We start from the raw sequence: 27201 nt of genomic DNA on the forward strand, positions 1-27201 counted from the left end.
CTGGTCTGGTCCGTGGGTGCCCCTGACAACCTTCTTTCGGGTGGGAGGGTCTCACTGAAGCCCAATGGGGGGCTGAGGGGTGCTCAATCTCCATTTGTAGTCCCAGGATCGGGAGCTGACGCGGCTAGCTGCTGCCCGTCAGGCGCCCCCTGGTGGGCTCAACACTCTCACACCTGTTGAACATTTTCTAACAACTAGTTCGGGAGACACACATGTGATTTCTAAATTATATAAACTCATAAGGGATGAACCCCCACCAACTCCCCCTGCATTTCAACCGGCTTGGGCAAAGACCCTAGGGTTTATGCCTACAGAAGAAGCATGGTCACGCTTATAGTCCGACATCCGGAAATTGACTAGGTCTCTACAGGTCAGAGAATTTTTACTCCAATCAATATATCAGTAGAACTACACCCCCGAAAGGTTACATACAATTGCCCCTTTGGTCTCACTCTTGTTGGAGGGGTTGGGGGGAACGGGGTGATTGGCTGCATGTTTGGTGGTCATTTGGTGGTCATGCTCTAAGCTATCACAATTTTGGGAGGAGGTGGGAAAGAATATGAGGGTAATGCTTGCTTTCAAGTCGGACTGACCCCTGGGGGAGAGCCTTTTAGGCTTGGCACAACAAGATAACGAACTCTGGCCGACATATCAGAGGAAGGCATTTTGTATTCTCCAGTTGGCGGCGTTGTTGGTAATAGCGCAGAAATGCAAATCAGTAGACCCTCCACACATCAAAGATTGGTATTACAAACTATGGAATTTTTTATCCCTGGAATGGGTCACTTTCACGACACAGGGGGAACAGGCCAATTTTTCTACAGAATGGGCTCCAATGTTGAACTTCGTTCACAGGGACTTTATAGAACAACACAGTCCTCAGAAATTACGAATATTGAACATACTCTAATCTAATGTAAAACTATCAACCTCTGTAAAGGGTATGGGCAGGGGAGAGGGTAAGGGATGGGGGGGATAGGAGAGGGGTTGTTGGGAGGGAAGTAAAGGGGATATTGTTATGTTTATTTTGATTTGAAATATGTATACCTGAAAAACCCAATAAAAAGAAATAAAAAAAATGTCAATGTTAGCCTAAAACCATCACACGTTAAGGACACTGCATGTGGTGGGTCAATAATTACAATATTGGGCTGGTTTCTTGCAATTTTAAAATGCAAAGGTAAAGTTACAAAAAACAAGGTGTATGTCTCTAACAAAGGCAGCTGGCTTCTGGGATGTTATCAGCAACGCGATATGGGATTAACAATCAACCCAAAAATTCTTGGTTGTGTTTCTACCAAATCCGCCACTCCAGAAGACAGCATAAAAGATGTGTTCAGAGAAGGACTTGGCTGCCTTAAAGGTAAATGTCATAAAATAATACCAAAGAAAGGTTCAGTACCTGGTATTGCAAAATCAAGATGTATTCTGATTGCGCTAAGAGATGAGGTCACCAAAGAAATAAAAAAAATAATAGAACATGAGATAATTCAGCCAATAGAGGCATCAGAATGATGCTCCCCAGTGGTAGTGGTTAGGAAACCAAATAGCAGTGCCCGCCTGTGTGTGGACGTTAGGGCACTCAATAAACTTTTAGCGGTTGACCGTTTTCCACTTCCAAACAGTGGAGAATTGGTCAGCCTCACAGAAGGAGCAAGGGTTTTTATCGCACTCGATCTGGCGTCAGTTTATTGCCAGATTTTGTTGCACCCAAATCCAGGAATCTCACCACCTTTTATTACACAAGATGGCACATCGATTCCAACTCTCCATCCGTTCTTATCCTTCTAGATCTTTACCCTGCCTTTGGCACGGTCATTCATGCCACCCTGACAAATCTGCTCTGTGACACCCTTGGCATCGCGGCCTGGCACTGGACTGGTTGACTTCATTCCTCTCCAGCTGACCTTCCCAGGTTCAACTGGGCCCTTTTCTCTCCCCTATCTCACTCTCCACCTGCAGCATCCCTCAATGCTCTATCCTCTCGCCCTGGCTCTTCAAAATCTACCTTGCCCTTCTGGCCCACCTGATCTCCCCCTCCTTCTCTCCACAGTGTTATGCAGAAAACACGCAGCTCTCCTTCCTGCCTCCATCGTCCCCTACTGTCTTGACTGCTATTCAGGCATGGTGTGCTGCCAATGATCTCTGCCTTAATGCCAGTAAGACAGAGATCCTTCTCATTGGGGCCTCAGCTCCCTCTTTCCCTCCTACACTCTGGCCGACCTCTATAGGTCCCCTCCTCTCACCCTCTTGTGAGGCAAAAAACCTTGGTGTCCCCTTTTGACTCCTCTCCTTTTCTCCTCACATCGTGGACCTTGCCAACACGTTCAAACCAAAACACACAGGGCAATCACCGGACAGGTAGCAGAATTCCTACAAAAGAAAATAACAATCTACAAGCCAAGGAGACTCCTCGGATCAAGCAATGAAATCCGCTTGGAACCAAAGCCATACACCAATAAAAAACTAGGAGGCTCCTCTTTCTCCCACCTGGCGGCAAAAACCTGGAACAACCTCCCGAAAGGAATAAGAAACACCAAAGACCACCTAAGATTTTGTAAACTACTAAAAACCTGGCTCTTCAACATCCCGGAACCAGACTGAAACAACCAAACAGAAAATGCAAAAGAACGGGCTGACAGAACCCATGACGGCACAGACAACACCTAGAACCAACAATGGGGAAACTCCCACAAGAACTAGAGAAACAATGCTAGGTGGAACCGACCACGAGCAACTACCCTATCGGGACGCCAATGCCACATTTAGTTAGAAATAAGAATAATAGCGCGCGTTGCATTCTAGACGGGATTGTGAATGTTGGCCAGGGTCCAGTTTGGATAGAGTTGTGGATATTGGCTTGCGTCACATCTAGACAGGATTGTTAATGTTGGCCAGTGCCACATTTAGATAGAATTATGAATATTAGCTTGCATCGCTTCTAGACAAGATTATGAATGTTAGTCAGGGCCACGCCTCGATAGAATTGTAAATATTAACTTGCGTCACATCCAGACAGGATTGTGATTGTTAGACAGTGCCACATTTAGATAGAATTGGAAATATTAACTTGCATCGCCTCTTAACAAGATTGTGAATGTTAGCCAGGGCCTCATCCAGATAAGAATTGTGAATATTAGCTAACTGCAAATCTAAACGGGATTGTGAATATTGGCTCGAATCACCTCTATAAACAGGATTGTGAATGTTAGCCAGGGCCACATTTGGATATAATCGTGAATATCGGCCTGCGTCGCAGCTATACAGGATTATGAATTTCACCCAGTGCTGCATGTAGATGGAATTGTGAATGTTGGCTTGCATCACATCTGGACAAGATTGTGAATACTACCCAATGCCGCACCCAGATAAAAATGTGGAGTTATTCACTCGCCACATATAGAAAGAAATTGAAATTAGCACACACCACATCTAGATAGCGAGGCCAATAACCAACCCACTAACAACCTCTCCCTTCTGCAAACACCACTCAAACTCTAAACCAACCACAACCCTGAAGCACAGCAAACCGCACAAGGTTCACCACACTGCAACAACAAAAAAATCACTACAGAACAAAAAACCTTCTCACAACAGAACACGACGGCTACCAACCGAAAAACACACCCAAGCTCAGCCAACGGTGCTAACCGAACTGAAGCTGCCAACAGCACATCACTGCTCTCTTGCACTTTCCCCTGCTTAAACCCACTAACACCCCACCCCCTTTTTCCTTCGCAGATCCGCCAGAGCGCCAGGGAACCACTCCGGTGGTGATAGTGCACGGTACAAATATCCTTCAACAGTAATATTATCTGGACGACTGGCTAATCACCAGAGAAACTCCTCAAATTTGCAAACTAAATACAAAAATAGACCATATACCTTCTTTTCAGTTTGGGCTTCTCCATTAATTAAAAGAAATCAAGTCTAGACTCCAGCCAAATAAAACCATTTCTGGGAGCAATTCTAAAGACAAAAGAGGAGCTGGCTTTCCCGTCAAACCGATCGGCAGATAACTACACAGAGTAATGCATTTGCTCGGGATGATGGCCTCATGCATTCACTTGGTTCCACAAGCATGCCTGCGCATGTGCCCAATGCAGGAATGGTTAGCGAAACAATGGTCTCAGGCAAGCGGTCATTGGGACGATCTAGTGGTTGCTTTTGCTAAGTCTGGTACCGGCTCTTCATTGGTGATCCAGGGACAACCTGCTAAAAGAAAAACCCTTCCGCGTTCCACCAGCACAAGCGATCCTCACTACAGACGCCTCACTCGCCGGATGGGGGGCTCACTTCCTCCACTGCACAGCCCAAAGACACTTTTGGCACTTCTCACGGCTCTTCAAGCCTTTCAGCAACATCTTACAGGTCAAACAATGCTTACAGACAGCACTACTGCCCTGTTCTACATAAACACACATGGAGGCACACACACTCAAAGTCTGTCCAAGCTATCCCAAAAAATATGGAAGTGGGCACTCAAGTGGAACATGTTCCTAACCTCTCAACACGTTCCAGGGGAACTCAAGCTCTGTCAGACACTCTAAGCAGATGCCCTCTACCAGAAGAACACAAGTGGCAACTCGACAAAGATATCCTAGATGGAATATTCTCCCAATGGGGTTATCCCCCGTTAGATTTGTTCGCCACAAGCCTAAACGCGCAATGCCCAGACTTTGCGTCCAGGTTTCCCCAACCAGGGTCCAAGGGGAACGCCCTATGGATGAACTGGTCAGGGAAATTTGCTTACGCTATTCCTCCAACGCCACTCCTCCGCAGGATTGTGCACAAGATGCACCAGGAACAAGTGACTCTAATTCTGGTTGCTCCTATGTGGGCGAGACAGCCTTGGTTTCCACATCTGCTCAAACTGGCAATGTGCAACCCAATCAAGCTCCAGTGCCCGTACAACATGCTTGCACAAGACAAGGAAGCATCCCTCCACCCTCCGCCTCAATCTATGAACTTGGCAGCCTGGCTCCTGAAGTCATAGAATTTCAGCCACTTAAATCTTCCACAAAGGTGTATGGATATCCTAAAGGAGGCACGGAAGCCCAACACCAGACACTGCTATTTTAACAAATGGAAGGGATTTGTGATATGGTGCAGGTCACAAACCTTAAACCCAATCAAATGTTCACCAGCTATCATTCTACACTACATCCCCTAAATACTAGACTCTGGCCTAGTATTCAACTCCATCAAAGTACACCTAGCGGCTTCGTCAGCTTACACCACTTCACAGAACAAAGTGTCCTGGTGGAAAGTTCCTGTCATTAAAGCATTCATGGAAGGGGTAAAGAGGCTATACCCTCCCATCTCTAACCCTCCACCGGGTTGGGATCATAATGTCGTGCTCTCCAAACTCATGGGTTCACCCTTTGAGCCTATGCACAAAGCCAGCCTAAAACATTTGACTTACAAAACTGCATTCCTAGTAGCCATCAACTCTATAAGACGAGTCAGTGACCTACAAGCCTTGTCCGTACAAGACCCTTTCTTCATAATCCACAAGGACAAGGTTGTCCTCTGAACACATCCTAGGTTTTCACCTAAGTTAATTTCAAATTTCCATGTAAATCAATCCATAGAAGGTCCTACCTTCTTTCAAAATCCATCCAACTCCGCTGAGAGAAGCCTCCATACACTTGATGTACGGAGGGCGGTATTGTACTTTGTGAATAAAACTAAACCCCTAAGAAAAACAGACCAGCTTTTTGTTTCCATAACACCTGGTAAAGACGGCGATCGCATATCAAAAAAGCCATCTCCAAATGCATAGTCAAGTGTATACAGCTCTGCTAGTCCCTATCCAAAAAAGGTTTACCTTTCACTCCCAGGGCTCACTCGGTTACCAGACATTTCGGCGAAAACAAATGGTCGGCAGGACATTTGGTCGAAACCATTTGGTCGAAAACCAAATGGTCGAATATTTTTTTATTTTTATTTTCACTTTTTATTTTTTTTTGGTGGGGATCCCCCCCCCCCCCCCAACCTTTTTTTTTTTTTTTTTTTTTTTTCTAAAAAACCCTTTTTTTCCTAAACTAAAACCTAAAAAATATATATATAATTAAAAAAAAAATTCGACCATTTGGTTTTCGACCAAATTCCGTCGACCAAATGACTTTTGACGAAATGTCTTTCGACGAAATGTCCGGATACCTTAGCCTTCATGGCAAACCTCCCTCTAGGTGCCATTTGCAAAGCTGCTACATGGAGCTCCATTCATACTTTCACACAGCATTATTGCATTGACACTCACTTTAAAGCAGATTCACAGGTGGGACAAGCGGTTTTAAAACATTTGCCGCTGTACCTTCTCACATTCCACCTCCTTCTCCATATACTGCTCACTAATCTATGCAGAGAATGTGATATAAGCAGATCCACAAGCCAAGCCTTAGAAGGGATACATTACCATAATCGTAGTTCTGATGCTTGTATCTGCTTAGATTCACATGCGCCCACCCTTCCTCCCCTACTGGAGTCAAAGGAGCATAGATGTTTTGTGGTTTATCACTGTTTCTGCTTTATCACATCTGTACTCGCGCTACACTTCATGCAACCTCATGTCAGAAGGAAACAATCTGAGGGACCTCGGCGCATGAAGGACCATGGGTACAGTACACTTTCACACTAGGGATAGTATTACTAACACGCCCTGTCGACGTTCGTTTTCGAGTGTCGAAAACAAATCTTGTAATACCCTGCGACTACGCCTAGATGTCGGACTATGTTCAGCATGTGAATCTAAGCTGATACAAGCATCAGAAATGCGATTACGGTGAGTAATGTATTCCATTACCGTCCTGTAGTGAAGGTGAGTGGCTTGAGTCATAGGAAATTCGAAAATTCTATTGCTAATAACTTTTGACATGGTGGACGGATTTGGATGACATTTTTTTAAAAGGCTGGCAATTATGGGAAAGATTTGTAAAGAAATAAAGTAATTAAGAAAGCAAAATAAAACTCTGTTTTCGAAGGGATAGTGTCCTCCGACGTATTCCACATCTATGACAGGTAATGTCCACAGCTATGCTGCTTGGGAAAATTTTCGGCATAGGGCGTCCTGCGTCGAGCCGATGTCCCTTGAGGGCCTCCGTCGAGGGCTGACGTCACCGGATGTTATATATAGGACGCCCGTAGCCACGGTTCTGTTTTTTACGCAAACTTGTTTGCTTCGGAATCTCGGCGCGCTCGATTCTTCTCTTCGAACAATGTCTTCCTCTACTACCCCGAGGTCGGGCTTTAAAAAATGTCGGGACTGCGGTTCGAAAATGTCCATCACGGACCCGCACGACATCTGCCTCTGGTGCCTCAACGAAAGCCACGCCACCGACGACTGCGAGGACTGCCAGTCCCTGACTTCTAAGGCATTGCGGGAGCGTAAGGGGAAATTGAAGGTAGGTAGGGTGTCTAAGCCCCGTAAATTGAAGTCCACTGGGCTTTCGACCGATGACTCGAGGGGCGACTCTCTGCGTCGGCGAAAATCCTGGGGTCTCGGTCTAGGAGCGGTTCCCGCCATTCCTCTGCCTCGTCGGTGCATTCTAGGAAGCGCTGTCACCGGTCGCCTTCCCCGTCTTCGTCTTGTCCCTCCAAGTCTTCGTCGCCGGCCGAATGGGATTCATTCCGCCAGCAGATGTTAGCCATTTTTCAATCGCAAGGCACAGTTCTGTCTGCGCCTTCCAAAGAAGCCAGCAGGGAAGGGGCTCGATCCACCGCTCGCACGCCTTCGGGTTCGGGAGGTTGGCGCGATCATCGGGAGCTGTCAAGGTCCCGATCGGAAAAGGGCGATCGCCATAGCCATGCTAGGTCCAGGTCTTGGTCCTCGCGACCATCGAAACCTGTGAAGCCTTCGAAGAAGTCGTCGGCGCCGTGTCCGTCGAAGGACTCTCTCGGGGCTCCTCCCTCGAAGAAGTCGTCGACGCCGTCAGCGCCTCGGTCGACGTCCACGCCGATTTCCACAGCGTCCTCGACGCCGTTTGTGGAGGATTTGCCAGAGGTGTCCCGGAGAGCTGTGGAACCTACGAGGAAGGCTAGCAGTAAGTCTGTGAGGCCTGTTTTTGAGCCCTTTTCTATTCCTCCTCCTAGATTGGATTTTTTCCAACCTCTGCAAGACATTTCGGAGGTTGATAAGCTGTCTGATCAGGAGATGGGCTTGACCTTTTGTCTGGGCATAGTCAGATGGAGGACCTCCGTCAGTCATTGCATGACACCAGTGGCCTCAACACCTCTCCGGAGGAGGAGTTTGGCCGGCCTGGGGTGCATGCTGAGTCATCGTATCGGCGTCTCATGTCAAGGGTGACGGAGTACTTGGGGTGGTCTGCCCCCCCAGTGGAGTTTGATCAGGATGACTTGACAGATATCCTGGATCAGGGCCCGCCCACTGATCCAGTATTGCCGTTTCACATGGCTTTGCAAAAGAGGGTGGCAGCGGCTTGGACTGCTCCGGAGAGTCTGTCGGCAGTTAACAGATCGTTCCCGAAAAAATACCGCCCATCCAGTAGTGACCCCTGCTACTTATCGGCGCACCCTACTCCGGAGAGTTTGGTGGTGCAGGTAGTTATGGCCACCTCGAAGCAGGCTGCGTACCCCATCATCCCTCCCGATAGGGACTACAAGCGCTTCAATGATTGGGTGAGGAAGGTATTTTCTGCTGGGAGTATGGCATTGAAGTCGGCCAGCTCCACTTGTGCATTGGCAAAGTTTACACACTCTGTGGAACTGTGCGTCTTTTGCGGCTGAGCATATTCCCAAGGGGGAAGAAAGGGATGGCTTTCTGGCCCTCATGCAAGGCGGCAAGGATGCTATGTGCGAATCCCTTCAGTCGGGTTTGGACACTGCAGACAGTGTCAGCCGGTCCATGGCTGCGAGCACCGTGATACGCAGGTTTGCGTGGTTGCGGAAGTCGGGTTTTGCCCCGGATGTGCAATCCCGTCTTCTGGACATGCCCTTTGACGGTGTTCATTTGTTTGGGAGCAAGGCTGACGAGATCCTTGAAAGGTTGCAGACCTCCAAAGCTGCAGCGAAGTCTTTGAGCACTGCAGTATGGCAACCTCCGATTTTTCGTCCTATCGGACAGCAATGGAGGGGAGGTTCCTTTCGTCACTACTCCTCCTTTGGTAGAGCCAGAGGGGCTGCCAGTCAAAGGGGTCAGCGAAAAGGTACCCGTGGTGGTCGGGGAAATCGTGGTGCCAAAGCCGCTCGGGCAGTTGCCTTTTTGCCATCAGGCGCTACCGCAGCCGCTGCAACTCAGCCATGAGGCCATGTCCCATGGTTTGCCGGTTGGGGGCAGACTTGCGCAGCATCTTGAAGTATGGCGTGCCACTACTTCCGATGTGTGGGTTCTGGATATCATAGCCCATGACTACTGCCTTCCCTTCCTTCAGCGGCCTCACAACAATCCACCGTGGAAGCTCTCTGAAGCGCCCGGAACTGCTCCTTGCACAGGAAATCCTATCCCTGCTGGAGAAAGGCGCCATAGAACTGGTGCCTGTAGCGGAGAGGAACAAGGGATGGTATTCCCCCCTTATTTTATTATCACAAAGAAAGACGGGGGGGATTGAGACCCATCATGGACTTGCGTTGGTTGAACAAGCTTCTCAGGAAGGACAAGTTCAAGATGGTCACTCTTTCTCAAGTCCTCCAGGCCCTTCAACTACAGGATTGGTTGGTGTCTCTGGACCTCAAGGATGCTTACTTTCATGTGCCGATTCATCCCAAGCAGAGAAAGTACCTGAGGTTCGCGGCTGCCGACTCGCACTTTCAGTTTCGGGTCCTGCCGTTCGGATTGACCTCCGCCCCGAGGGTCTTCACCAAGCTGATGGTGGTGGTGGCAGCGTACCTCAGGAGAGGAGGGGATTCACGTCTACCAGTACCTGGGCGATTGGTTGATCAGGGCGCGCTCTCCCGAGCAAGCCCTGGATCATCTGTCCGTCACTTGCCATTCCCTTCACAAGCTGGGCTTCTCCCTCAATTTAAAGAAGTCGCATTTGACACCTTCCCAGCGGCTCCAATACACCGGGGCAGTGCTCGACACGTCCCTGGGGCAGTGTTCGCCTCCCCAGGTGAGGGCTCATCACATTCTGCAGGTGGTGGATGAGTTTCAATGCGCCCAGAGTCTCCCGGCTTTCGAATTCTTAAGGTTGCTCGGCCTCATGGCATCCTGCATTTGTCTGGTGCCAGAGGCCAGACTGCGGATGAGATTCCTGCAGTGGTCGCAGTTCTCCGGCAAGATGTTGGATCCTGTTCAGATTCCGTTCTCGGTCGCCCAGGATCTCCTATGGTGGGCCGGCGAGGGAAATCTGATGAAGGGGCTCCGTTTTGGCAGCCATGGCCGGAGGTGACTGATCGTGACGGATGCTTCCCTCACAGGATGGGGTGCTCATGCCAACGAGCTGACAGTCAGCGGTCGTTGGTCTCCGTCAGACTCCACATCAATCTGTTGGAGCTGAGAGCCATCAGGCCGGCCCTGAAGGCTTTTCTGCCATCTGTGCGGGGGAAGACTGTCCTGATTATGACGGACAACACAGTGGCCATGCATTACCTCAACAAAAGGGGGGGGGCAGGGTCACTCCCGTTGTGCAGGGAGGCGATGCAGCTCTGGTTCTGGGCCATCCAACAGGAGATCTCCATCTCGGCAGTTAATCTGGCCGGAGACGAAAACGTGGCGGCGGACACTCTGAGCAGGCAGAGCGTGGTCTCTCACGAGTGGGAGTTGGCTCAGAAGGTCCTTTTGGAGATCTTCACCCTTTGGAGAACCCCGCAAGTGGATCTCTTTGCCACCAGTGTCAGCCGGAAGTGCGAGAGATTCTGCTCAAGGGAATGTCCTCCGAGAGGAGCCTTAGGAGACGCGTTCGTGGTGGATTGGTCATTCCCGCTGCTGTATGCGTTTCCTCCCGTCCCCGTCGTTCCTCAAGTGTTGCGGAGGTTCGGGACCCGCATGATCCTTGTGGCTCCGCATTGGACCAGGAGAGCGTGTACCCGGACCTTCTAGAACTGTCCATCTGCCCTCCACGCCGTCTTCCTTACCGGGAGGATCTGCTCTCGAGGGAGGGGGGGGGGTCAGGTTCTCCATCCAGATGTCAGGACTCTCACCCTTCACGCTTGGTATCTGAAAGGTTGAGATACAAGGATTGGGGCTTCCCGGAAGGTGTGATGGAGGTGTTGCTTTCGGCCAGGCGGCCAGCAACAAAGTCCCTGTACCATTGCCGTTGGCGTAAGTTCTGGGACTGGTGCAGGAGACAGAATGTTGATCCTTTTCAATGTTCCATTCCTATGGTTTTGTCTTTTCTGCTTTCTTTAGCCCACAAGGGCCTTCAAGTGGGTACCATTAAGGGTTACCTGGCGGCGCTGTCCATATTTAAGTGCTCGTCTGAAGAGCGTTCTTACTTTAAGATACCTTTTGATTTCGCAGGACTGACTAATGTGTGTCCGCTGTCCCCTTTCCAGCTGCCGGTTTGGGATTTGAATTTGGTTTTGAAGTTTCTGATGGGTGCTCCCTTTGAGCCCTTGCACTCTTGTCCTTTAAGACTGTTGTCTTTCAAGACAGTGTTTTTAGTTGCGGTTACTTCCACTCGCAGAGTGAGTGAGTTGCAGGCACTTTCAGCCAAGCCACCCTTTACTGTTTTCCATAAGGACAGGGTTGTCCTTGGGGTGCGGCCTTCTTTTCTGCCAAAGGTCGTGTCTGAATTTCATTTAAGCCAGAAGATAGTTCTTCTGGTGTTTTATCCTCCTCCACATCCTGGCAAGGAAGAGGAGAGGCTCCACAGGTTGGATCCTAGGTGAGCTCTGAGCTTTTATATTTCACTGATGTCCCGGGTCAGAGTGGACGATCAGCTCTTTATTGGTTATGCTTGACACCGTTTGGGCCAGGCTGTTACCAAACAGACCTTGACCAGGTGGATTATGCTCACCATTACAAAGTAATTCCGTTTGTCGGGTAAGGACCCTCCGGTAGGATTACGGGCTCACTCGACTAGGGGCGCGGCTACCTCCACTGCCCATCCAGATGGGGGTTCCTATTCAGAATATTTGTGTAGCAGCCACATGGGCTTCTCTACATACTTTTGTCAAACATTACGCCCTGGATTCAATCCACGGTCAGGATCTGGCCTTTGGTAAGGCGGTTCTGTATTCCGCCATTTGGTTGGGTATTCTAAATTCTTTTCCCACCTCCATAGTCTGGTACTGCTTTGGGAGTCTGTCATAGATGTGGAATACGTCGGAGGACCCAATCCCTTAGAAGAACAAGTTACTTACCAAATCTGGTAACGTTCTTTCGATGGGATGTTCCTCCTCCGTATTCCACATCGCCCTCCCAACCTGCCTCCCTGGAGAATTTCCTATGCAATTGCAGCTTACGTTTCCGCAAGGCTGTCTGCAGTCATACTGGCAGGAGATTGGTGCCACACGTTCTGGGAAAAAACTACAACTGAGGCTACGGGCGTCGTGCGTCCTATATATAACATCCGGTGACATCAGCCCTCAACGGAGGCCCTCGAGGGACATCGGCTCGACGCCATTGACGCAGGACGCCCTCTGCCAAAAAATTTCCGAAGCAGCACAGCTGTGGACATTACCTGTCATAGATGTGGAATACGTCGGAGGAACATCCCATCGAAAGAACTTTACCAGATTTGGTAGGTAACTTGTTCTTTTAGTCCACTTCTGTTCATTTTCGTTTTTTTGTCCAGTAGGTTTTAAAATATTTGATGGGGAAGATGGTGCCACTTCTCCCAAAAATATAGCCAAATATCCAATGGTGCTTTGCAGCAGAGAGGCTTTTCAGAAATTAAAAGTCAAATTGTTTATTTTTTTTTGCTCGATACAAGCGATTACCGTGGTAATACCAGGTGAATGTGAAAACAAAATGTGCAAAAAAAGCTATTTGGAGCAGGAAAAGGGATGAAATTGCACCAAGCTGGATGTGGAGAGGGGGAAAGAGGACATCATGTGAAGTTGGGGATTTGGGGATGGTCTGGAGAGCCTGTTACAGTTCAGACATTTTCGCATTATCAGGGTAATACCGGGGGAATTCCGTGAGATTATGCGGCTACAACGGAAGACGCAATCGGGAATGAAACTGCATCACACGAAACAAAAAGAGATATGGGGTAACAGGAGAGGCCTAGGGAGGGGAAAAGCAATTGAAGGGAGTAGGTGTGGGGGGGGGGGCATTGGAAAGAATGTGGCACTTGCTGAGTGCCTGTTAGGGCAGGGAACAGTTTTTGTTTTTCAAGCATTTTCGCATTATCGCAGTAATACAAGGGGAATACCACGGCATGGGTAGTTCATTGCCGCCACATGTGTAGTTCGTTGGCATTATCGGGGTAATATCGGGGGAATCGAAAGAGTTTTTTTAAAAGAAACATTTTATACCTACAGTGATCACATCTACTAGGCAGGGAGTAATGTGTCTCTGTGCCATTGCCCATGGCCAAATGACAAGTCTCGTGGGCCCCAAAGAAACATATTGGTGCAACATGTACAATGGCTGTTGCCAAAGGCCATGCCTATTGGACCTCAAAGAAACCTACAGATGCCACATGTACAGTGGCCATGGCCAAGGGCTGTGGCCACTGGCCATGACCAAAGGCCATGGATAGTTGGCCCCTTTAAGAAACCTGTTGGTGCAACATAGCTAGTGGGCCCCAAAGGAATCTAGTGGTGCAACATATACATTGGCCATGGCCTTGGCCTGGTGGGCCTCGAAGGATCCATACTATAACAAAACTCTTGAAATTCAGTGAACAAAAACCTTGGTTAAGAGAGAGTTAAAGTAATCAGATTTAACGCAGCAAATCCCCTGAAATTCAGCAATTGCATTTCAAGCAAGTCCACCTTAACTATGCGCCACCTGTTGTGCAGCATATGACCACAAGGACATCACTGGTCACATCAATAATTACTTCATACATGACTTCACTGATGAGATGTAGTGGGCCCCAAAGAAACCTATTGTTGCAATGTACAGTGGCCACTGCTTTAACCCGAGGTAATGGCCAGTGCGCAAGAGGGGGTGCATAGTTAAGGTGGACTTGCTCGAAATGCGATTGCTGAATTTCAGGGGTTTTGTTGCATTAAATCTGTTGACCTGAAGAACAATGGGTGCAGTACACGTCACACTAGGGATAATATTGCAAACCCGTCGATGTCCCTTTTTGAATTTCAAAAACAAGCCATGCAATACTCCACACCTACTGCTGCACCTGCCACTAGATGCGGCCCTATCAAAGCGTGTGAATCTAAGCAGATCCAAGCATCAGAAAGACTATTACAGGTATATAATATTTGTCATGGTCTTGTCGCAAACCCAGACCCCTCTTTTCGAATGGATTGTGTCCTCCCACGCATTCCTCATCTTGTGATATTCGTTATCGCCAGCTACGCTGCTTCTGAAAAAGAAATTCGCCAGAGGGCGCTGTGCTCGAGGTCGTGGCGTTGATTGTCCCTCGACGGGCTCCGTACCATGTCGACGTCACTGTTGGTATAAATAGCGTGAGCCGCGCCCGTTGGCTTCAGTTCCGTTTTTCCAGTTGCTTCGCTATCGAGAACAGCGCGCTTCGAGATTTTCTGTCAGAAAATGTCATCATCATCATCTACTGCTTCTACACCCAAGACTGGTGTCAATCACCGATCCTCACCGCATCTGTCTTTGGTGCCTGGGTTCAGATCATCGAACCAGCGACTGTGGCTCCTGTCAGTCGATGACAGAGAAGGCCCTCCGTGAGAAGAAAGGTAAACTAGCGGTGGGGGGGGGGGGCTTCGAAGGCCACTTCGAAGGCCTCGTCAAAAGACATAAAAAATCGTCTGATTCAAAAGAATCGGAACGTCACAAAAAACACTCTGAGATCCCGATCTCGTAGTAGATCGAGGCGATCTTAATCTTCTAAAAAAGTTAAAAGGAGTCATAGATCGCCTTCATCATCATCCGATACATCGAACAAATTGGTTTGATGCCCTACTAAATCGGATTCCCCAAGAAAATGGGAGGACTTTAGAAGAAAGATGATGGAGGTCTTTGAGAATGCGGCCTAGACCCCCTCAAACCCCAAAAGTGTCAGACCCTGGTTGCTCCATTGGACGACACAGGGAAGTCGGGAACTACTGCGGTAAGACCCAGTAGTATGGGTGAAACCCGTAAAACTCGAGTCGACAAGTCGTCGAGGAATCCTCGAGAGTCGAGTGTTTCACCGACACCTCATAAAAAACAGAAGTTGTCGAAAACATCCGCAACTTCGTCAACGCCATCAGCGCCGACAGCTTCGATATCGAAGCCTAAAACGTCTTTGACGCCTTTGTCGAAGACCTCATCGGGGTTGTCGAAGATTCCTTCGACACCTTCGAAGAATCCTTCCATTCCTTCGACGAAAACTCAGGAGGGAGAGAGGAGATTTACGCCTTTACCAAAATCAGACTTTTTTAAGTCTGTCTTACTACTGGCTCTGCGGATGAGGCAATCTCTCCTTTTGGAGTGCAATATGGCACTAGACAAGTTCCAGAAGAACTTATAGACCCAGAATCTAAAAATGAGAGACCTGTGCGAGAGTCTGCATTCTGCTAGTGGCATTGACACGTCACCTGAATTAGAGTTTGCAAGACCTGACCCTGCAGAACATGCAGATTCAGGGTACAGGAGTTTAATGAACAGAGTGGTAGAATATATGGGCCGGGGTAGAGCCTCACCTACTTTTGAACAGGACGATATGACGGACATAATTGTTCGGGGCCCCAGAAGGATCCAGTTCTCCCCTTCCATAGGGCGCTTCAGAGAACAGTGGAAAAGAACTGGGAGACCCCTGACAACATTGCTGCGGTAAACAGCAATTTTCCTAAGAAGTATAGAACTTCTACTTCTGATCCCGAGTATCTGAATAGACATCCCACTCCAGAAAGTCTGGTTATTCAGGCTGCAACTACTTCGAGACAAACTGCATATCCAACCATACCTCCGGATAGAGAGGATAAGAAGGTTGATGCTTGGGCCCGTAAAGTTTTTACTTCGGGTAGCATGGCCTTAAAGTCAAACAATGTCACCTGTACCCTAGCCAGGTTCACACATACCCTGTGGAAATGCTTTTCGGCGGCGGCTGAACATATTCCAGAAGGCAAGGAAAGGGAAGGCTTCCTGAATATTGTCAGACTGGAATGAGGCAATGGGGTAATGTCTCCAGTCTGGACTGGATACTGCTGAAAGTATTATCAGATCCATGGCATCAAGCACAGTGCTACGCAGATTTGCTTGGTTGAGAAAGTCGGGTTTTGCACCAGATGTGCAGGCCAGGCTTCTCAACATGCCTTTTGATGACTCAAGGCTGTTTGGTAGTAAGGCTGATGATAGCCTAGAAAAACTACAGACCTCAAAAGCGGCAGCTAAATCCCTTAGTGCCTCCATGCGACAACCTCAGAAACCCTATTCGGGCTCATCTTCCTGGAGAGGTCGTCCTTTTCAGTACTACTCTTCTTTTGGTAGAGGAAGAGGACAGGCTTTTCAAAGGGGCAAAAGAAATGTCGCTCATGGTGGACGAGGAAAGACTACAAAGCCATCTTCAGGAACGGCATCTTTACCCTCAGCCGCTCCTGCAGCCCCCTACAAATCACTGTGAGGCCTTATCATACAAAACACCAGTGGGAGGCAGAATCTCTCAGCATCTGAAAGAATGGTGAGACATTACTTCAGATGCTTGGGCACTGGAAACAGTAGCTCAAGGTTACTGCCTTCCCTTCCTAAAAAGGCCTCACGATCATCTACCGGGAGCCAACTCGACCAAAATTCCAGACTCGCTCCTTTTGCAGGACATTTTAACCCTGCTAGAGAAAGGTGCGATAGAACATGTACCTGTGGCGGAGAGGAACAAGGGTTGCTACTCCCCTTATTTTCTCATCCCAAAGGAGGACGGAGGATTGAGACCCATCTTGGGCTTAAGAAACTTGAACAAGTTCCTCAGGAAGGACAAGTTCAAGATGGTAACCCTTTCTCAGATCCTTCAGGCTCTCCAACTCCAAGACTGGTTGGTATCATTGGACCTTCAGGATGCTTATTTTCATGTGCCAATCCATCCCAAGCACAGAAAATACCTGAGGTTTGCCGTTTCAGTTTCGAGTTCTGCCATTCGGGCTGAATCTGAAGATTCCTTCACAATCTGGGCTTCTCCTTCAATTGCAATCATAGCAACTAAACAATAAGAATATATCATGGTCACTCTGTTCATGGAACACAAGAGGAAACCAACATCTGTTCACTCAACCTTTACCTGACCTTGAGAACTATCTCATCATCTGTTTACAAGAGACTTGGATCACTGAAACACCAGCATGCGACGGCTACCTCACGTTCCTAAATCCCGCTATAAAAAAACAACAAGGAAGACCAGCATCAGGCCTACTCACTCTAATTAAAATCACCACGCATTGGAAAGTAGTGCGCAACGAAAATATAAATCCCTGGATTCAACTGCTGATAATAACAACACAAATGCAACAACAACGAAAAAACGGAGACGGCGAAACAACAATCGCCATCTTGAACTTGTACTGGAATCCTGCAGCCATTTCACCTGTCGCATTCATTGATGGCGTATTCACAACAATAGACAATCTAGTAATGACCCATCAATGTCTTGAACTTATACTGTGCGGAGATCTCAATATCAACCTAATCACACCAAATGGAACCCCGCGCCCACTCGAACAATTGACAGGCAAAGCAGCGACATGGATGAACGAAATCAGAACGCGAAACCTTACTCTTCTAAATCATGCAAAAGATAACTCTACCCCCTTTGTCCCAACATGGAACAGAGGTCACTCAACAGCAATAATTGACTATATATTTCTCTCCCAAAACCTCCATGAATCAGTCAAGACAGCTTTAACACTAACCTCTGACCACAGTGATCACAACAAGATAACTGTCACCTCACACAGCATCAGCCAAGAAAACGCAAAAGTTATTCCGCTCGAACTTACCGGTACATCATCAAGGCTACGAATACCACAATCAGTGCTAACACTCCTGCCGATGAAACTACAAGCTTCAACAAAACCAGATCTTGAAAAGTTGAATTATGAATGGATTCTGCTCCCATTCCATCAAACATCAAAAAATCGTCCACAAAGAACTCACCCACATTCCTACAACGGAGAAATAGCACAAAGAAAAAAGGAGCTAGCTAAACAGATACGTCAACTCAAGAAAAACAAAACATTAGAAAACATGACAAAGAGTAGAAAACTGAAACTTCAATACAACAACTGGAGGAAATCACAACAAGCAATCCTCCTCCAGACAGATGCCGAAACAATAATGGAAACCTACAAGACAAACAACACAAGAGAATTGTGGAACCTATTGAACGATAACCAGCAAAAACAACACAAGCTCGTAGCTAACGTACCAGAACAAACATGGATTACCCACTTCTCATCCATGTATGCAGCACACGTACAACAACCTCAAGAAAACTTCAACCTCAAACCCAAAATACACTGGACTGTAGACACCACGTACAAAGAGATACTACTCATGATTCAAAATCTTAACCCCTCAAGAGCCCCGGGTCCTGATGGTCTGTCCAATGCTGCCCTCAAATTAAATCCTGAGGCATGGGCTGAATTCATGATACAGATCTTGAAAATTATAAACACACACAACCGAATTCCAACTACATGGAGAACAGCCACCATAGTGCCGATTCATAAACAAGGACCACGTGACCTTCCTCAGAACTTTCGTCCGATTGCCTTGCTTGACCCACTCGGAAAAATATTTGCAACAGCACTCTTGAGGCAACTCACTGAATGGGCCATCTCCACTGGACGACTATCACCGCGACAAACAGGCTTCACACGTAACGTTGGAACTAACATCAATCTTCTTTTATTGCACGTAATTAAACACGAAGCAATAAACAATAAGTCCACGATCTATACCGCCTTCATTGACTTAAAGATGGCCTTTGATGCAATACCTCGCCAAAAGCTTTGGGCTAAATTGAGCAAATGGAACTGCCCTGCGAATATTCTAGAACCGATTATACAACTTTATTCAAACACTTCAATAAAAATCAGACTTACAAAACAAGGTCTGACAACGGACCCTATCAACACAGTGAATGGCCTAAAACAAGGATGTCCCCTTGCAGCGACCTTATACAACCTGTTTACATCAGACATCGATCAATACCTCTCCAACACTCAAATAAACCCTCCGAAAATAAACTCAATACCGGTTCCCATTATGTCCTATGCAGATGACATCGTCTTGCTTGATAAAACACAATTTGGTCTTCAAATTTCTCTTACAGCACTAAGTGCCTACATGAAACAAAACGACCTAACAATTAACAGCACAAAAACAAAAACCATGGCTCTAACAAAACCCAAACCAAAAGCAAAAAAAACACTGGACTTCAGCATCAATGGAATACGTTTGGAAAATGTCACAACGTTTAAATATCTTGGCATCATGATCAATCAATCAAAGACAGAAAGAGAATGGCTAGACAACCTAGAACAAAAGGCTCAATCACTTGCACGACAGGGCTCCATTCTACACAGAAAATATGGAAAATTCTCATTTAAGCCCATCATCAAGTTCTACAGACAAAAATATTTTCCCATCATAACCTATGGAACGGAAACAATGATGAACGCAGATCAGGTAGATTGGGTGAAATTTGAAGCAATATTCTGGCGTAGGATCTTAACTCTCCCTCAATCGTATCCCATGGCGAGAATTCGATACGAAGTAGCTACCCAATCCATCGGTTCCATGGTACGATGGAAAAGATTAGATATATATCGGAAAATATTGTCGGATGACAAGACCCCGGCAACCCAAATTCTGAAAACTAACCCAACTGCTCTACAAAATACAGTACTACAAACTTGGAAAAAATCAATAACCAATGAAATGGAACAAGAAAACATATCTGAAGAACTTCTAATGAAACGTCCTCAACACGCTAAAACCAAAATGCTACAAAATGATTGGATCAAAACCATCGAAAAGAAAAATACATACAAACGAACTTTGCGATGCAGCAAGGACAACAGAAAACTACATGAACCACAGCCATACATCCTGTCATTTCCTGATCCAAATATCAGATCGATCTTTTTAAAAATTCGCCTGAACATTTTACCAACCAATGAGTACTTAGCATCCATTAGACAAATTCCGAAAAATCAGAACCACTGTCGATTCTGTGAAATCACCACGATACCAGAAACCATATTTCACTTGATCATGGAATGCCCCTTCCTTGCCAACCACCGCAAGCAGTTTGGAGCCTACTTTGACATGGCCTCGCAGCAAATGACAACAGACGAGAGATGGGCTGCGATTCTCAGTGGACAAAATAACAAATACATCTTCACAGTTGTCCTATACCTTCACAGTATACTTGAGATTAACGGAGGAAAAAAAGATATCCTAGAAATATAGACTGCAACTCTGACCCCTCTTCTATTCACGTATTCCGCACGAATCACAAGATGAAAAAGTTTTGAGACGAAACTAAATCATCAAAAAAAAAAAAAAAAAAAGAAGTCCCACATGATACCATCCCAAAAACTCCAGTTTATCGGAGCAGTCTTGGACACTTCCTTGGGCAAAGCCTCGTCTCCCGAGATAAGAGCTCTCCACAGTCTGCCGATGGTAACAAAATTCCAGAAAGCCCAGCATCTGCCGGCCTTCGATTTTCTGAGGTTGCTCAGCCTCATGGCATCCTGCATTTTTCTGGTGCCAGAGGCCAGATTGAGAATGAGATCCCTTCAATGGGCCCTCAGGACTCAGTGGTCCCAGTTCTTGGGGAGTATGTCGGATCTTCTGCAAGTCCCGAGTGCAGTTGCTCAGGATCTACTATGGTGGGCTTGCAACGACAACATCCTCAAAGGGGAATCTTTTTGGCAACCATGGCTGGAGATAACAGTAGTAACGGACGCCTCACTCACGGGGTGGGGAGCTCATACCAACGATCTGACAATCGGCGGTCGTTGGTCTCCATCGGAGTCCAAACTACACATCAACCTGTTGGGAGCTGAGGGCAATCAGACTAGCGCTGAAGGCCTTCCTGCCCTCTGTACAAGGAAAGGATGTCCTGATAATGACGGACAACACACTGGCCATGTACTACCTCAACAAAAGAGGAGGCGTAGGATCACTACCACTGTGCAGAGAAGCAATGGAGCTCTGGTTCTCGGCAATACTGGAAGGAATCTCTCTATCAGCAGTTCACCTAGCCGGAGAGCAGAACACAGCGGCAGACGCTCTGAGCAGGCAGATCACAGTCTCCCACGAGTGGGAGTTAGCTCAGGAAGTCCTTCTGGAGATCTTCACCCTTTGGGGTAACCCTCACGTGGATCTGTTCGCGACCGAGGTAAACCGGAAGTGCTAACAGCATTGCTCAAGGGAATTTCCCCCGAGAGGAGCTCTAGGAGACGCGTTCGTGGTGGACTGAGATTTCCCCCTACTGTACACGTTTCCTCCAGTCCCCGTGATTCCTCAAGTAATCAGGAGGTTGAGAAAGTTCAGGAAAACCATGATTCTAATTGCTCCGGATTGGGCCAGGAGGACGTGGTACCCGGACCTTCTGGACATGTCCATCTGCCCTCCAATATGTCTTCCGCAAAGAGAGGATCTTCTCTCGCAAGGGGAAGGTCGGGTTCTCCATCCAGAGGTCAAGACACTCAACCTTCACGCATGGTTTATGAGAGTTTGAGATACAGGGATTGGGACCTTCGGACGACGTAATGGAAATTTTGCTTTCGACCAGAAGGCCAGCAACAAAATCCTTGTATCGATGCCGTTGGAACAAATTCAGTAACTGGTGCAAAGATAAGGATGTGGACCCTTTTCAATGTGGCACCCCAATGGTGCTTTCTTTCCTATTGCATCTAGCCAATCTGGGGCTCCAGATCGGAGCAACTAAAGGATATCTTGCTGCGCTGTCCATTTTCAAGCGTTCCTCGGAAGACGTTCCTTACTTCAAAATTCCATGAGTCATTCAGTTCCTGAGAGGACGTACCAATGTATATCCACCAGTACCGTTTCATGTCCCAACTTGGGATTTAAACATAGTTCTTACATTTCTAACTTGTATACCTTTTGAGCCTCTGCACTCCTGTCCATTGAGGCTTCCAACACTAAAAACTGTCCTTCTTGTAGCATTAACATCAGCCCGCAGGGTTAGTGAACTACAGGCTCTCTCATGTAAACCTCCATATACCACATTTTAAAAGGATAAGGTTAAACCATCTTTCTTATCGAAAGTAGTTTCTGACTTCATTTGTCACAAAAAATCATTTTACCAACATTCTATCCTCCTCATTTGGGTAAAAAAGAGGAGTGGCTGCATAGACTGGACCCCAAAAGGGCCCTCAGTTTTTACATTTCAAGAATGTCAAAATTACCTCAAGATAACCAACTCTTTGTGGGTTATACAGGTCGTAAATTGGGGTTTGCGGTGACAAAACAAACTATATCCTGCTCGATCATTCTAGCTTTATTGGAATGCTACAGATTAGCAGGAAAAGACCCACCGGATGGGCTACGTGCCCATTCCACTAGGGGAATGGCTACTTCTGCGGCTTTGAAGAGGAGTCCCTGCAAAAGATATTTACTCGGCTGCAACATGGGCATCAATGCATACCTTCATCAAGTATTACTGCTTAGATGCCTCCTCCACCAATGAGGGTTTATTTGCAAGGGCGGTACTTCATTCCGTCCATGAAAACAATAACTAGTACTCCCACCTCCAAATTGACCACTGCTATGGGAGTCTATCACAAGATGAGGTATATGTAGGAGGACACAATCCATTCGAAGAACAAGTTACTTGCCAACTGTAACGTTCTTTCAACTGGATGTTCCTCCCACGTATTCCTCATCGACCCTCCCAACCTACCCCGCAGTACAGTTTACGTTTCAGAACTGAAGCCAACGGGAGCGGCTCAAGCTATTTATACCAACAGTGACATCGACACAGTAGGAGCCCGTCGAGGGACAATCAACGCCAAGACCTCGAGCACAGCGCCCTCTGCCGAATTTATTTTTCCAAAGCAGCGAAGCTGGCGATAACGAATATCACAAGATGAGGAATACGTGGGAGGAACATCCAGTCGAAAGAACGTTACAGTTGGTAAGTAACTTGTTCTTATTGCTCATACATGGGTCCTAAAGGCGCTCAAAGGGTTACATTGCTTTTTTAATATAGTCTTGTCTGCTGTGTGTGGGGCTATTTAGAGCGGTTTTTGTGAATCTACTCAATGTTGGCTGATTCACAGGTCTAACGGAAAAATATGGGCTTTTGTATCTCTGATGCGGCGCACATAGACCTGTAAAGCCTGCACATGTGTATGTCATGCCAATTCAGCAATGGCTGACACACATGTGCACCATCCCAAAAATCAGATCTGGGGTACAAGGTTATATACGGGATGTCCTGTCTATTAACTGAGCTGTTCATTTGTTATCTTTGATTTGATGATCCATTCATTTTAGCCCACAAAATGTAATAAAAAAAGAAAATAACTCCTTAATGGTGGCCATAATATATCATACCACTACAGGTACACGCTTGGGTCCCATGGGCCGGCCTCAGGTGGCTTAAAGTACATCATTAATATGTTTTCTTGATACATCAAAACTTGCAATCATTCTTAATTTGGTCATAGTCATGTCTGTGATTCTGTAATGTCAGACTATAGAACTCCCCCATGTAGCATAAGCACAGAGTGTACACCCCATTCTCATGTGAATCTGCTCATTGCATCTCATGCTACAAGTAACGCTATTTGCCTTAATATTCTTCGTCATTTCAATCCACTTCCCTCTTTCTCTTTCCGTCATTCCACTGTACGCACTTCCGTGACACTCATGAAATGAAACTTTCCTGTGGCAATTTCAATGTCTGAGCCACTACACTGGAGCAGGCAAGCTCTATTCCAGATAGGCTAAAGGGGGGTCACGTGATATTCTCTGCCACCTTTTACGTCAATATCTTGATAGATTATGAGATGAAGTCCCCATTCAAAAATGGGGACTTCATCTCATATTAAAAAACCAAACAGTTTATCGTGCAGAATAGTTAGCGGAAGTAGCTTGCAAGAATTGTCCACATGTTGATTTATTGAATACGTGTCCTGGAATTCTGTATGTAACTCATTTCCAGGATGGCTCTGGACATCATCTCTGTTATCCAGATGGCCAATGAGATGTGATTATCGATGTATCCTATAAAATCTAGGATGGATGTACTGATGTTGCAGGAAATGCATTTGCAGCACAGTGGGTTGGAACACAATTGCATAGTACGCATAAGCAAAGTATTAGAGGACTGATTAGTATGATGAATCGGAGATGATTCATCCAGAAAACCTGGCCTGGGACCCTTCTCATGTGGCCAGGAAAAGGCAGACTCTTTCTGATCCAGACCCTGGGGTGTTCTGCACAAGGATCATATGGGGGAGTGCAGGTCAGGAGGAGTGGGAAACACCCTTGTATAATTTTCCACAGGACCCCAATCTTTTGATGGCCTATTGTAAAGCAGAAACTGTAACCAAAACCAAATTTGACATTGGGGACTTCAAGTCCCATAATTCCCAGAATACTGGGACAAGGAAGAGGACTGCAGAGGCACAAGACTGCAGATTGCAGTCAATCGGGGGGAATGACCCACACCTGAGGAGGGCTGGGAGGCATAAAAGCCCCCTCAGGTTCAGGCCATTAGAGAAGGAGAAGGAGACGGGTGGAGTAGTTTTGTATCCTACACGTGGCAGCAGAAGCAAAGGGCAGACTTGAGCTGAGATGCGGGACCTCTGCAGCGTGTAATTGTGATACCGATCCAGAGCTGGTTTCAGAAGCTAGAGTTTGTAGCTACAGAGGTCATGCAGTGGAAGGCATACCATTACGCTGCTTTTCCCATTGTCAGAAGAACAGAGGTGGTGGAGGAGTTCCGCGTTGCTTTAGGAGCTGGGCGTGCTCTGAAACTGTTTAAAATATGAGCAATGATAAAGACTGTTGTCCCTCTAGAAAAGGGGCCCCGAGGTAGAATGATTTAAGCTCACATTGCCAAAGCCAAAGAAGTGTGAAAGTGGAACAGAATCTTTATCAGAAGTTGTTGACAGAAAACGGGAGAAACAAGAATGGCAGGCCTGCTGCCCTTCTGAAAGAGAATATTCAGAGGGAGAAGAGCATAACCTGCAGAGAGTGTATGGCAGATACAGAGGTGTAATAAACAGCACCAGTTTGGTTCTTGGTGCCCTTAAAGCATTTCACATATTTGAAATTGTGAAGCAAAAGACATTACTAACCTGTTTAACCTTTACCACTGAAGTAGCGAAAAGTAGTTGTTTGTTCTGGCCTGGCAGGAGAGTACACCAGGTCAGAGTGTGTCGTACTACTTTAATCTGTGCTGCCAGGAGAGTACACCAGTAGAGAAAACATTGTCATGATAAGTCTGGCAGGTGAGTGGACCACGTGGAAGCCTTTGAAGCGCTTTGAGGCCCATGGGCAAGTGGCGCTATATAAGAATTGCAAATAAATAAATACTGTGGTGTGGTTAACAATATTGAAGCAGTTGAAGAATCACTAGTGTTTTGGTGAATTAAAACAGAAGCATCCTGACAAGTTAACATTGAAACAAGAGTTGTGGGAACTGCTGCATAAGTGTTTAACATGGTCAACCAAGTGGTTTTGTGTATTGTGGCTGAAATATTATAACCAATGAAGCAAGGAATTATTCTAGGATGATAAGACGTTGTTTAAAGGTCTTGGCTACAAACAGAAGGAGGGAACTTTGTTGAGCACTCCTTGCAACTTTTACTATCAAAGTGGAACAACGAGACTTGAGCTGGAACTTTGTGAGGAGACAGGATTCCATGAACTTTTGTTTGGAACTTTTAAACGGAATCCTGCATAAATCTGGGGAAGGGGAATTCACTCAGATTGGAAGGAGAAGCATGGATTGTGATCTGGATTGAACTATTCCATTGGTTATTATTGAACTGCCATATATTGCTTTGTTAAGTTGTGAATGTTGAAGTGTGAGGGACAGAAACCTTTTGTCAGGGTAGGGATAGTGAGGCATTTATCCAACCTTTTGAGTTAATAAAATGGCATATTTTGAAAAACCTTCACAAAGTCGTCCGCCTCACATTTCTGACCCCTCACATTGCCCTCATTCACAAGAAACATATATTTAAGGTAATGCACTTCTTAACATGCATAACTAGAATGGAAATATTCTAACAGTAGGCAATCCAGTATAAAGATGTGTTCCTTCCACCGCTTCACTGATCCTAAAATGGGTGCATTTTGTCTTTAATATTCCTCAGCAGAGAACAAGGCGTCCGTGAGGAGAACACTTGGCCTCCATCCCGGGAGAACATGGATTACCATTGCACGAGAGGAGGTTCTCCATCAAAGAGAAAGCATGGCGTCCTGATCAAACCGATTTTCCAAGACATTTCCTTCACATGTTCGCTCTTTAGGGGAACTTGACTTTCCGTTTCATAGAGATTTTTTGGGTGAAATGAATAAAAGATTACAATAATTGAGAGCTAGAGGTCTGCTGAGCAGTGTGAAAGAAGCTGGAGATGACAAATTCAGCCTCTTCTAACTATTCATCTATCTTGGTATATACGATTAGTAAAAAATTATTAAAATTGTCCTGCTTTCCTATTTTAGATGTTTACCAACAAACCAATAAAGAGCCAATAAATAAATATTCTTTTGATTGATCAGCGATCACATGGTTTCATCCTTTGTCTTGTATAGAGTTAAAAGAAGCAAAGTTTAAAAGGACCAGCACCTTTCTGAGCCTGATGATACAATGAGTATTGTTGTTATTACACAACCATCTTAATGTTGCATAAGTTACATTTGAGTTGTGATGTTATTTCTACATGGGAAATTTCTCTTTTCTACCCCCTTTTTGATTTGTGAAGCCAGTAGAGAAGGGTTAGGAGCAGAATTCTGTCTGGATGGTTTAACCTGTTTACAATTTCAGCTGAAGCCTTTTCTAAAGACAGGGCACTTGTTATCTTTTCCCACCACTTCCCGGGGTAAATGGGTGTAGGAGGGAGGTGTTTTGGGTGTGTATTCACTTTCTAGTCCCTACAGATCCGCACTCCTCTACCCTGGATACAGACATAATTTCGCTTGGTTTCTTATCAAAAGCATGGTTTTCCCTG

At 46.5% G+C, this 27201-nt stretch overlaps 1 protein-coding gene across 5 annotated transcripts in view; it reads left to right on the forward strand.

Annotated features, from left to right (window-relative positions):
* Nucleotides 1-26755, forward strand: part of LOC138521808 (E3 ubiquitin-protein ligase TRIM39-like) — a 915506-nt gene extending 888751 nt beyond the window's left edge. For all 5 annotated transcript variants that reach the window (XM_069634922.1, XM_069634923.1, XM_069634920.1 and 2 more), the window contains one exon: nt 26344-26755. In XM_069634922.1, coding sequence (XP_069491023.1) covers nt 26344-26453 — 110 coding nt within the window. In that variant the 3' untranslated portion in view covers nt 26454-26755. The remainder of the gene's footprint in view (nt 1-26343) is intronic.
* The last annotated feature ends 446 nt before the right edge of the window (nt 26756-27201 follow it).

Source organism: Ambystoma mexicanum, chromosome 13 (assembly GCF_040938575.1).
Source record: "Ambystoma mexicanum isolate Mex_15411 chromosome 13, UKY_AmexF1_1, whole genome shotgun sequence".
NCBI classification, from domain to species: Eukaryota; Metazoa; Chordata; class Amphibia; order Caudata; family Ambystomatidae; genus Ambystoma; species Ambystoma mexicanum.